The following is a 13,500-nucleotide window of genomic DNA, read 5'->3' as shown; positions in this document are numbered from 1 at the left end:
GTCAGTGCCACGCAAGCAGCGACCGAGTGATACCAGTCAACACGGTCAGCCCTAGGGTTTTGTAGAAAAACCCTTCCGTTTTGACGTAATCAATCTACAGTGCTGCCCATTTCAAAATTATTTAGAAACAGGCTTTAAACCCTGTGTTCTTAGTTTTTGGTATCCACAGTCCAAACCTTTTATAAAATTCAGTTTTGATTGTATTAATTGAAAAAATGGTTCCAATAAACCACAATTTTGCCATTAAACACCACACCGTTTAAGGTGTTGCGCGTGCATGCACCACAAGGTGGACTGCCTGCTGGCCGGCCTCATCACCTCGCTCTCCCCCGTTCACGTTCTCCAGTCATGGTCATGGGCATGGCTGCCTTTGCTTCCATTGGAATGCAAGTCACACTAACAAAGCCCCCTCTAAGCCTAAAAGCTTGGGCCTCCGTTAAGACAAAGAAAAAGAAGCCTGTTTGGCACTCTTCACTTATAATAAATCTCCGCCCCGTCGTCGTCATATCTCGCGGGCTTCCCCGCAGCAACAACGTCCTTCAGAGCCAGCGGTAGGGACGACCGAGGCTAAGAGATGGCGGACCATCACCACTCGGCGTGGACGACCTCCGGTGCTCCTCGTCATCCGCTCCTCTCCTGTGCGCTCATGGCTCTTGTTAGTTTCGTGGCTGCAGGAGCAGGAGCAGGACCCATGGTGCTCGCCGCCGACGCCATCGTCTTCCACGTGGCGAACAAATGCCCGTTCCCTGTGTGGCCGGCGTCCGCCCCCAACACCGGCCACCCGGTGCTCGCCGGCGGCGGCTTCTACGTCCCGCCGGGCAAGTCGAGGCGCGTCGACGCTCCAGCCACCTGGAACGGCCGCTTCTGGGCACGCACTGGGTGCAACTTCACCGCGAACGGCGGCGTGGGCGCCACCGGCTGCCTCACCGGCGACTGCGAGGGCCGGCTCGCCTGCAACGGGTCCGTGGGCGCCCCGCCGGCCACGCTCGTCGAGGTGAGCCTGCACGCCAAGGGGAGCTCCTACGACGTGAGCCTGGTGGACGGGTACAACCTCCCCGTGGCCGTCTCCGCCACCGGCACGGGCGCCGACCCGAACAAGTGCGCCATCGCCGGCTGCGCCAAGAACGTGAACGCGGTGTGCCCGCCGGAGCTGCAGGTGACCGCTACAGGCGGCGGCGGCGGCGGTGGCAAGACGGTGGTGGCGTGCAAGAGCGCGTGCCTGGCGTTCGGGCTCGACGCCTTCTGCTGCCGCGGCGCGTACGCGACGCCGGCGACTTGCCGAGGCACCGTGTACTCGCGCCTCTTCAAGGACGCCTGCCCGGCGTACTACAGCTACGCGTACGACACCACCGCCGCCACGGCCAGCGGGTGCTACGCGCAGGAGTACGTCATCACCTTCTGCCCCTCCAGATGGGGCGACGAGCCCGGCGATGGTGCTGCTGCTGCTGCTGCTGCTCAGATTTGAATTTGATGTCGTCGTCGTCAGTCGTCAGACAGTCGCGCCATGCGTCGCGAGCTTTTCGCACATCTTGTGTATGCGTGAACGTCTGTGTGTGCTTCTAGCGAGTTTCCACATAATAGTATTTCTACATACATATACGTACATATTACAACAATAAAAGTTCTCTTGCTTCCAAATATAATAATTTCTTGTTGTAGGCAGGGACGACATTGAATTAAAGAATGCCTTTAACTAATTAAAAAATGCTTAAAACAACAGTGAAGCACAGAGGGTGCTAGATAGACCATTTTGACAAAAAAGCTGAATCCGTGGTGCTACAACAACATGAAATTGATTTAAAATGTTGTTTAAAAGAAAGGCTAGTCCAATTGCTGAGAGAAGAGGAAATTCGGTGCTACCAAAGATCAAAAACACAACAACTATTGAAACAAGATGGCAATACAAAGTATTTCTAGTTGATAGCAAATGGTAGACACCAGAAAACACACATCTTTCAGCTTGAAGATGTCACTTACATTATAAAAGGTGACGAACAATTGAAAATTTATATCACACAATATTACAAGGGCCTATTTGGTCCCAATGCGTGTGAAGATTTCACTATGGATAAGTTTAGGAGGAACGATACACCACAAGTATCAGCTGGAAACAATGAGAAATTAATTGCACCTTTTACTGACAAAGAGGTTAGAGGCAATTTTCAAATGAAACACAATAAAAGTGCCAGGACTAGATGGGTTCCTAGCGGAATTCTACCAAGCATTCTGGGAAATTATCAAACATGATCTTATGGCTTTATTTAAGGAGTTTCATAATGAGACTTTGAATCTTTTTAGTCTTAATTTTGGTATTATTATAACACTGCTACCAAAGCAGAAAGAGGCCACACATATTAAGCAATTTCGTCCTATTTGCCTTCTTAATGTGAGTTTCAAAATATTCTTGTAGCTGATATGTTGACTGTACTAATATCAAGAACAAAAGAAGATGGACAGATAACCGGTTTAGTACCATACCTAGTACGGGACTGCTAGCGCCCGGACGTCCGGCGCCAGTAACGCGTCCGGACGCCGAGCCCACCACCCGCGCCACCATAAAGAAGAAGAAAAAAAAGAAAAGAAAACTCCACCCGCCCCTAACCAACTCCCCCCTTCCCCACTCGCCCCGCACAGACGATTGTTTCTTGTCCGTTCCCTCCCAACCAACTCGCCCCTGCGCCACTCGCCCGCACGGAGGACCGCCCTTCGTCCGTTCCCCGTGCAAGGAGTCTGTGCCCCACCCCACGAGCATGGGATCCGCCCCGCCCCTCGCCTTGTCAGCCCCTAGTAGATCTACCTGCCGCTAACTCGTCCCTACAGCCTGCCTCTATACTTGACGCTGCAACACAAATATGCATGATAGTGCAACAGCACATGACATACTGCTACAACAAACAAGTTGAAGTAGCTGAAATATCATAAACATAGTATTACAACAAACAATGAACAACTGCTGCAACAACATGCAAACAATTACTACAACATACAGATTGAAGTATTGGTTAGAACAGCTGAAACACCATAAACATAGTATTACAACAACAACGAACGGCTGTTGCAACAACATGTAACAACTAATACAATAGCATAGGTTGAAGCATTGGATGGAGCAACCGAAACACCATGGACATAGTATTACAACAACATCGAACAATTGTTGCAACAATATGCAACAACTAATACAACAGTGCAGATTGAAGCATTGGATGGAGCAACTGAAACACCATAGACATAGTAACAACTGTTGTAATAACATAAAACAAAATACTACAACATGCAGATTGAAGCAACTGAAACATCTCAAAAACACAATACTGCAACAACGACTGAAACCTACTGCAACGTCTAGAAAGAACCATTGCAACAATGACAAAATCTGAAGCCGAGAGCTTGCCGAAAACCCTATCCTACTGCAACATCACCTGAAAAACTGCAAATAACCACTATTACAACACGCGAGAGCACTGAATCCCAAGAGCTCGCCGGAACCCTAGCCAACACATCTCATAGATCTAGACCTAGAGGAAGAGGAGAAGGAGGAGCAGAGGAGGGCCTAGATCCAGATCCACAAAAGAGGAGGGAGGAAAAAGGGAGAGGGAGGCCTCAGATCCAAATCCCTCCCCACCTACCTCGTCGGAGCCGCGCCGTTCTCTCCATCTCCAGATGCATGGATGTTATGAGAGCGAGGGAGAAAGGGCAGGGAGAAAGAGAGCTGCGCCGCTCACTGGATGCTACCACCGTCACGCTCTACTCCGGTGGCTTCGAGGGCGCGTGGGTCGCAGCGAGGAGGGAGGGAGGAGCGACTCACCATTGGCGCGGCAGGAAGTGCGACCGCATGGTGGGAGCGGCGGGCGGCAGCGAGACGAGAGAAAAGAGTAGAGTGGAAAAGAATGAGTGGATAAGAAGGCATCGAGGAGGAGCGAAATGAGTGGACAGCAACGTCCGAACGGACGGACGTCTTAAGTATATCATTACCGTACCTAATTGATGGAGGCTCTCTATTTTGCAATATCCGAATGACACTATACTTTTTATGGAACATTATTTTGACCGGGCAAAGAACATGAAACTTTTACTTTTGTTTGAAAAATTAACCAGTTTGAAAATTAATTTCCATACGTGACTATGATAGGCAATTTGACTGCACACGGGTTAGAATGAAATAATTTATTAACTGAAATGATATTATTACAACAAAACATGCCAGTGACTATTATAATAAATTTTACTATACATAGGTCTGCACGGAATTTTTTATAAACCAAATGAATTAACTACTCACAAGCCACGATGTAATATTTACCAAACAAAATGATAGATCAGTTATAAAAAAACAACTTGACCTGACACCCAGTGATTAGCACAGGCAAATTAACCACTCACAAGCTAAGATATAATATACTAAATAAAGTGATAGTACCAGTAATTAAAAAATTACCATAATTTTAGTCAAGCTATTTTTTATTACTCACACTCTCCGATGTGTTCAGGCTACTTTTTATTATTGATAGTATAATTTTGGTAATTAAATAACTCCACCATGCCCTGTGAGTAGTTAATTTGCCTATGTCATCAGCGTATCCGGTCTTCAGTTAGATTATTTTTCATTACTCAAACTATTATTTGGTTAAGTAAATAATTCCATCAACGAATGTCAACAATAAATTTTCCTATGCCAATTTTAGCGATCAGGTTAACTTTTTTATTACTTATATTATCATATTGTTACAATAAATTTTACTATGCAGGATTGAAATTATTTATAGATCCAATTGACCCTATTAGTAATAAAAATTATCATGTCTGGATAACGGATGCCCCGTTGATCATCATAAGCAAATTTACCGCTCACAAGTCTTGACATAATTATTTATAGTCCCAAACAATAATGTTTAGTAATAAAAAATTGTCTCGCTAAAGACCTGACACGTAACTGACTATTAGAACAAATTTTATTACGCATATCATAAGCAAATTTACTGCTCACAAGTCTTTGTATAGTCCCAAACAATAATGTTTAGTAATAAAAAATAGCCTCCCCAAAGGCTTGACTAACAACTGTCCTTTGATTATTACACACAGGTCCATATGTAATTATTTATTGACCGAATGATAAAGTAATGAAAATAGGCTGACCGTATACCAGACTCGGCAGTGATTATTACAGCAAATTTATTACACATAGGCCTAGATAGAATTATTTATAAGCACTAATGATATTATTAGTAATAAAAATAGTCTGACATGATCATACGCCAGGGTGACTATGATAGGCAATTTGACTGCACGTCTGCACATGGGTTAGAATGAAATTATTTATTGAACAAAATGATATTATTATATCAAAAAATGCTGGTGATTATTACAATAAATCTTATTATATGAAAGTCTACATGGAATTATTTATAAGCCAAATGATATCATTAGTAATAAAATTTACTTTGTCCACGTCATAGGTAAATATGGAGAATAAAAAAAATTAGCAAAAAAATCCAGGCAGGCTGCGTGCCGGGATACACGATGTGTCTATCCAATTTTAATATAAAAAAATCTCACTTCCCCCTGATCAAGCGCATGGGGATGGCACCTCATCAATGCAATTAACCCCTTTAAAGCTGGAGCCTATTTACGTCTTAGCCAACGCATGGTCATCATCTACAAACGCTGACTACTATTAAAAAAGTTACTTTTAATTACAAATGCTGACTATTTAAGGGGTATTTGGTTGGGGTTGGTAAAGTTTAACATGTACTGTAGCATTTTTGTTTTATTTAAAAATTACTGTCCAATCATAGACTAATTAGACTCAAAATATTCGTCTCGCAAATTACTCTCTAGCGTGTTTTTAGTTTTGTAAGTAGTCTATATTTAGTAATTAGTACGTCATGCTATAGTGTCTAAATATTCGATGTGACGGGCGGTAAAGTTTACCGGATGAAACCAAGCTCCCCTAAGGCTCACCGGCGGCCTGGTATCACGACGGTGCGCTCAAATATTACTCAGTTTTTATAAGCCAGGATGCTAAATAGTAGGGTCCTCTATATATATACTAGCAAAAGTGCTCGTACGTTGCAACAGGATCATTGTCGATTTCTAAGTTTTGTCCATCTCATTATCTATATTTAGCGGTGGTGGCCTTGATCTTATCTTACGGTAGGCAGAGACAACCATCCTTGATGTAGACACTTTCTTCCATAAGAATCATATCCTAATCTAAATAGACCCCTCTTCTCCAAGTACTCTAAATAAGAATCTAAGTATAAAATGATAAGATATAAATGTAAAAGGGTTGACGAGCTCCTTGTATTTCGATCTGAAAAGAGTAGACAAACATGCCTGTATTTGAATTGAAAAAGCATTTGTGGTTAGTTAGTTATAATAGAAGACAAATTATTGGGCACAAGAAGATACTATGATCGTGAGTCATGATAATAAACCTATATACACTTGTTTTTTTTAAAAGACAAAATAACCATTAATTAAGTTCTTAATAATAATATATGATGTATTTTAAGTATTTCTAGCTATCAGTCTATGTAATATATATATGCCCCGCCACTTTCCCACCAAAACGCAAGGCGACCCAGCCCACCTAACACAGAAAGACGGCTCGAACCGAGAAAGACCGGCTGCGGCGCTGCCAATACTACTCCAATCTCGAGTGAATTGGTCATAACTGAGTCAATTTAGATTATAGGTTGGATGAAAAATCTAAGATGGACTGAAATTTTTCCTCTTTATTATTATTATTACTAGCAAATATGTCCCGTGCGTTACAACGGAAGAAAAATATCAAATGACCATAGAAAGTGATGACATAATATTGTATGTCTAGTTATATTTATCCTTTTTATAAAATTTAAAGTCCATATTTATTTTATTGATAACCATGACATCTATGGTATTAGATAGTTAATATTTACAATAATATATATCTTGGAGACATATTTATTTAATAATAAAAAATAAATTAATCAAATATTATCTTACTCTAATATTACCTCTTAATATACCTTAGTATTATATTAAAACATGAGAAGTTTGTTGCTAACTTTTTTTATTTAGATTAGGATTCCTATAAAATATGATATATCAGTTAAATGTATGTAGATTATGAATACATGGGCTTATAAAGTGTTCATATGACATAACAACACATCGTGCAAAGGTAGTGGAAGCATCCTCAAGCATAAATTTAAGTAAATCAGTGAGATATGCAGGAATTGTGCTAAAACTTTTATCACAAATCAAGCATCACATTAAATAGGCTATAATAGAATTTTCATAATAATTGGAGCAAGATAACTATAATTCAATTTTACACTAAAAAGAATAGCAAACATCTCCAGCAAAAAATATATTAAAATTTGTGATATTTTTTGTTTACTGCATGGATGTACATATTTAGAGCTGAACAAAATTTGTTTTGTAATTTTTTGATTTTTCTAAATTACTGTGTATTTATTAATTTTCAACCGATTTAAAGAATAAAAGAAAAGTAAACTAATAGGACAAACATTTTGTATATAGGCTCCTATACTTTTCTTATTCTCGACGTGGTATGATGTGTATAGAAGATTTTACATTGAGAACCCTAGAAAAACTTCTATTTCTTTTTACTCTTCGATCAGCGAGCCCGGGCAATTCCGGACGAAGACCGAGCGGCCAGCGTGCCGGGCCGGACAGAGGGGAGGGGACAGCTTTACACTTAGGCCCCTGTATTTTTCTTACTTTTAACATGCTTTAATGTGTATAGGAAATTTTGTATTGGGAACACTAGAAAAGTTTTAAATTTTTTTCTTCTTCCACTACGTATCAGAGCAGATTCCGGACTGGCGGGGCAGACAGAAAGTTTTGGACAGACTAAAGTTTTGGGCAGACCAAAATTTCAGTATGCCAATAGATTTTCTGCCACCAAGTCCGAGCCATGTTCCTGCTTCCACGCGTTGTACATCTCTTCGCGTCGATTCGTACGGAACCGAGAGCAAGCCGCAGAGGAAGAGCAGGGCGTGTGATATGGAGATGAAACCAGAGCGGACGGACCTGGTACTCGCGCTCGCTATCTCGCCGGAAGCTTCATCAAAAAAGCAAGTCAGAACGCGAGGCGCACCGACGAGCCAACGCAGTAAGGAGTGCGAGGGCGGGGATGAAAGATCCTAATATGGTTAGAGGGGGGTGAATAGCCTATTAAAAAATTTCTACAAACTCACTTGAGCAAGAGGTTAGTAAATAACAAAGCGAAGCTTTTGCTCTAGCTCTAAAGGGGTGTTTGCAAGCCACCTAACCAATAATTCTACTTGCTATAATCACTAGGCACACACAATCTAAGTCTCTACTTACACTAGAGAGCTACCTAAAGTTTTTATACAAGTAAGCTACTGTAGTTTTGCGAGAATGTAAAAGAGAGTAATGCAAAGTTGAGTTAGAGATGTTATACCACTGTGTAGAGGAGATTGATCCAATCACAAGAGAATATCCAAGATAACCAAGAATCCAATCAATCACCAAATAACCAAGGGAGACAAAGAGAGATAAAATTTTTCTCCCAAGGTTCACGTGCTTGCCGGCACACTACGTCCCCGTTGTGTCGACCAACACTTCGTGGTCCGGCGGTTAATTGGGATTCCACACCCAAACTCACCACGAGCACCGCAAGGACCGACCCGCAAGTAAGGTAACTCAATGACACGAGCAATCCACTACAGTTACCTTTCGGCTCTCCGCCGGGGAAGGTACAAAACCCCTCACAATCACCGGGAGATGGCCACGAATAATCACCAACTCGTGTCAATGCTCCTCCGCTGCTCCAAGCCGTCTAGGTGGCGGCAACCAACAAGAGTAACAAGAAAACCACAGCTAGAACGATCCCTAAGTGCCACTAGATGCAATCACTCATGCAAATGCACTTGGAATCACTCCCAATCTTACAAAGATGTTTAATCTATGAAGAAGATGAGTGAGAGGTGTTTGCTTAGGCCCACAAGGATGTCAAATGCTAGAATGCTAAGAGAGTGAGCCCCAAGCCGGCCAATAACTATTTATAAACCCCTCAAACAAATAGAGTCGTTGGCTCTTTCACTGGGTAAAACACAGGGTCACCAGACTCGCTGCAGGTGAGGCACCGAACGCTGGAATAGGGCGTCCGGTGCTCCAAAAGCAGCCACATGTCAGCTCTTTGAATCTCACGCGTCGAAGTCTAACGGTCGTCTACAAACCACCAGACGCACTTAAGACACCAGACTCGTGCGCAGAGAGATCTGCAAACACGCGGGGTCACCGGACCCAGACCACCGGACGCGCTCTAGAGCGTCCGGTCCCTTACCCAGAGAGCTCTGCAAAAACGCAAGGACATCGGAGGCTTACCACCGGACACACCCTGAGCGTCCGGTGCTCTCAGTCAAACTCTCTGCTGAAGTCAGACCACACCGGACGCACACACAGGGTCTAGCCCACATCCGGTGCAGAGCGTCCGGTGCTTAACCGTGACACCGCAAGAAGCAGACAGCACACCAGACGCACAGGCACTGCGTCCGGTGCCTCTGGGCCAGCGTCCGGTGAGTGTTTCCGCAACTTCTCCAAAATTTCCCACCGACGCAATAGAAAATAAGCATTTTATTTTCTCAAAAGCGCTGAATCCTGCCGAGAGGAACCCAAACCCTCTCTACCCTTCAAACTCCTCCTCCTTCTCAAAGTGTGTCAACACCACCATGTGTGTACCAACAAGTGCAAGTGTGTTAGCATTTTTATAATCATTTTCTTCGAAGGAGTTAAGTTAGCTCACTAGGTTCTAAATGCATGCATATGAACAATGACACCTAGTGGCACTTGATAACCGCTTAGCCAAAGAATTCCCCTCTTTATAGTACGACTATCTATCCTAAATGTGATTACACCTTCTATGGTGTCTTGATCACCAAACTAAAACCCTCAGCAATATCTCCATAGGGTTTTGTTTTTCTCTTTCTTCTTTTCCAAGTTGAGCACTTGATCACCTTGTGGTCATCATCACCATGATCATCACTTGCTCCATCACTTGGTATGTACCAACCTCATTAAGTCTATACACACTTAGTATAGAGGTTAGTACTAGGGTTTTATCAATTATCCAGAACCAAAGTAGGGCTTTCAGGAGAGAGCAGGGATATCTTAGCACGAGAAAGCGCAGGGTTGGGCGGCCGCGCGAATCGGCGGCAGAGGGTCCATCAGCTTAAGGACAGGAAAGAAGTGGGGACTCACCGGCCAAAATCGGGGAAGAAGCGGACGACCTCTAGCCGCGGAGCTCGGCCGCCCGACGAGATTCGCCCAGCCACCGCGCGGGCGAGCGCATCCTCGACGCCGCTGAGGGAGGATGCGGAGGAGCCACACGGGTAAGCTCAGAATAAGGCGGAGGCGTGTGGACAGTCGGAGCTTGACGACCACCGGTAGCGAGTGCGGGGGCAAGGCTGGCGCACGGCCACGGCGTTGGGAGCGCAGGGCCATGAGCGACGTAGAGGCGGTTCCGCAATGGAAGAAAAACAAACAAGAATAAAGAGACGCTTCTAGATGGATGAAGGTGACTCCTTTGATTTTTTTGCCTTTTTCACAAGTTCTTTTTTTTCTCGTTTTTTGGGACCACACACAAACATGGACAACGGGATGAGTCACGGGTGCTTCTAGGAGGCTATGTTGATTTTTTTTTGTACGGACCTACACGAACCGGCGATGTGTTGTTTAGTTTTAAAAATTTTTTGGTTTCAGGTATTATAGCACTTTTGTTTTTATTTAGAAATTTTATTCAATCATGGAGTAATAAGGCTCAAAAAAGTTTCATCTAGGGTTTACAGGTAAAATGTGCAATTAGTTTTTGTTTTCGTCTATATTTAATGCATAATGTATGTGCCGCAAGATTCGATGTGATGGAGAATCTTGAAAAGTTTTTGGTTTTTGAGGTGGACAAAACAAGGTCTTTAGGTAATAGATATATAGATATAGATTTGATAGCTTTTTTTCTCCCGTTGCAACGCACGGGCATTTTTGCTAGTATATATATATATATTATGAATGTCATAGTTATCATAAAAATTATAGCCTTTTGATTTTATAAAAGAAATAAAACACAAATACTATTAAAATTTAATAGCTTTTCATACACGTATTTATGCTAGTTGGGTAAAAATGAGTGGCCATGAAGTTAAAAAAAACAGTGAGCGGCCATGTAGGATCCTCGGTGCACACCACCCACCGAGAAAGGCTCAAATTCTGAAATTTGAGTTCAGTTCGGTTCGCCCGGCTTGCTTCTCCACTTCCACTAATAAGAAATTATAATAGGAAATAGAATCACAATCGAATTGATGTCTGTGTCGCAACAGACCGAGGAGGACTCGGAGTCGAAACGAGACGCCGCGGCGGCAACACGACGACGACGACATATAAATAAATAAATCAGGCGCCGCGCGCGGCAGCTTACAAGCACGGCAACCGACGCCTAGCTTGTTTCCTCTCCGGCGACTCGACCTCGATGTCGTCGACGACGACGACGATGGAAGACAAGCGTTTCACGAAGCACGGGTTCCCGAAAGGCTTCCGCTTCGTGCCCACGCAACTGGAGCTCATCACCATCCTCTCCCACAAGATCAACGGCCGGCGGCTCCATCCCAAGGTGGCTGGCATCTTCCACGAGCTCACCATCCTCGACCACCACCCCAAGGACCTCCACGGTAATTAGCGATCGACCCTTCCCTCCCTCCCTCCCGGCCGGCCGGCCGTCCGCCGTCGTCTTTAGTTAGTTAATTTTCGGATCCCCTTCCCTCCCTCTCTCGCTCCGAGAGCAGCTTCTGACCAACAAGAACATGCAGACATGTACGAGCGCGACAAGGAGCACCGCTACATCTACTTCTTCAGCAGGCGGCAGTTCCAGAAGACGGCCGGCGGCGGTGGTCCGGTTCATAAAAAGAGGCAGCGGGGAGCCGCCGGCGCCGGCCAAGACGAGGACGACAACGAGCCGCGGCCGGTGCGGTTGGCCAGAGGCGGCGGGTGGAAGCCCTCGGGCGGCGGCCATGTGCTGCATTGGCCAAAAGACAAGGGCGGCTTCGTCGCCGGGAAGATGGTGACCATGGTGTTCTACGATCATCGTAATAACGGCCAGCAAGTCAAGAGCCATTGGGGCATGCACGAGTTCACCGTCCCCGTACACCAGCAACTGCTTTCCGAGCCTACAAAGACCACTCATGTCAGTACCCCTATATATATATATAGCTCTTTCCTCTATATATTTCTCTCTCGATCCATCGCACATTGACACAGCGACACTGCAAAACACACATTGACATTCACTGATTGTCTCTTATATTATGATGATGATCTTCATGCAGTTGCACAACCTGGCCTTGTACCGCCTCTACAGACTCAAGGGCGACGACATGAAAAGCGACGACGGGGCCGGGAGCAACCAGACGCTGGCGAACGTCTCTGCTGCTCACGGCCACTTCTCGGCGCCGTGTCCAGCAGGCCAGCCGTCGTCCGGGATCTTGACCGGCCGGAACCAACCACTCGCCACCGGCGCCACGACCTCACGGATGCCGCCGCCGCCGCAACTCCAGCAGCAGCAGCATCACATACCCAACGTTGGGCATTCTCAGTACTACCATCATCATCAGTACGCGTTTGGTGCCGCGCCGGCCAGATCAGCCCACCAGCAGGTTCACACCATGGCCATGCCGCCGCCGGCGTACGGCACCGGAATGCCCGGTCGTCATCAGCTGTTGCAGTTCGCGAGACCGCCCAGCACTGGGTTGCCCGGTCGTCAGTCATTCCAACAATTCGCAAGACCGCCGGCGCCGTCGCAGATGCCGGTGCCGCCAGCCGCCGCGAGCCCAGCGTCGCACCAGCAGGCTCCCGCGAAGCCGGCGACGTACTGTGGCGCTGGGCAAAAAGCCAGTCACTCCGGGGCCACGCGCTCGCTGCCTTGGGCGGCAGTGTCCACGCCGCCGCCAGCAGCCGAGAGCCCGTCGGCGGAAGAGCTGGCGCCTTTGACGGCGACGCACGGCGGCGCTGGGCAAGAAGCCAGCGGTAACTTGGGGGCCACGCGCTCTTGGCAAGACGCCACCGCCACGGCGGAGACAGACTGCGTTAAGCTAGAGGACAAGGAGATCGAGGATAGCATTCCGGCGGACAACTACGACGGGATCGGGATGCCGGACTATGATCTCGACTTGGGGTGGATGCTTGAAGACAGATTCCTCTTCACAATGGATGATCTGTGCCCAACGTCCGACGAACCGCCGCCGACGCAGCAGGGAGACAGCAATTAAGGCGGAATATTACTAGCTAGCTAGCTGTAGAGACGCATCTTTCAGTCCACTCTTGATTCTTTTTATAGGAACAGTCTACTGAAGATTTTACTGTTGCTTACTACTCCTATATATATACTCGATTGTGTCTACGACAACTAGTTCTGGGTTATTTTCTTGTTTGGATTGGATTATTCCAAGCCTAAATCTCCAACCGTGTGCTACGAAAAAG

The 13,500-nt window shown here is 45.6% G+C and overlaps 2 protein-coding genes and 1 long non-coding RNA gene across 3 annotated transcripts; 2 read left to right on the top strand and 1 right to left on the bottom strand.

Annotated features, from left to right (window-relative positions):
- On the top strand, positions 473–1,640 carry LOC8066148 (thaumatin-like protein). The gene has a single exon (XM_002467209.2). The coding sequence runs from the start codon at positions 575–577 to the stop codon at positions 1,463–1,465; it is 891 nt and encodes a 296-aa protein (XP_002467254.1). The 5' UTR covers positions 473–574; the 3' UTR covers positions 1,466–1,640.
- LOC110435731 lies at positions 2,965–10,624 on the bottom strand. The gene is made up of 2 exons (XR_002453587.1): positions 10,237–10,624; positions 2,965–5,290 (listed from the first exon to the last, which is right to left on the bottom strand). It is a non-coding gene; the product is annotated as an uncharacterized LOC110435731 (long non-coding RNA).
- Positions 11,332–13,475, top strand: LOC8066147. Its single transcript, XM_021452000.1, has 3 exons — positions 11,332–11,696; positions 11,835–12,208; positions 12,351–13,475. Exons 1-3 carry the CDS (start codon positions 11,498–11,500, stop codon positions 13,287–13,289), a joined length of 1,512 nt encoding a protein of 503 aa, XP_021307675.1. The 5' UTR covers positions 11,332–11,497; the 3' UTR covers positions 13,290–13,475.

The sequence above is a fragment of the Sorghum bicolor genome, chromosome 1 (genome assembly GCF_000003195.3).
Source record: "Sorghum bicolor cultivar BTx623 chromosome 1, Sorghum_bicolor_NCBIv3, whole genome shotgun sequence".
Lineage (NCBI taxonomy): Eukaryota > Viridiplantae > Streptophyta > Magnoliopsida > Poales > Poaceae > Sorghum > Sorghum bicolor.
The sequence above is the reverse complement of the archived record's forward strand: the minus strand, read 5'-3'. Positions and strand labels throughout refer to the sequence as shown.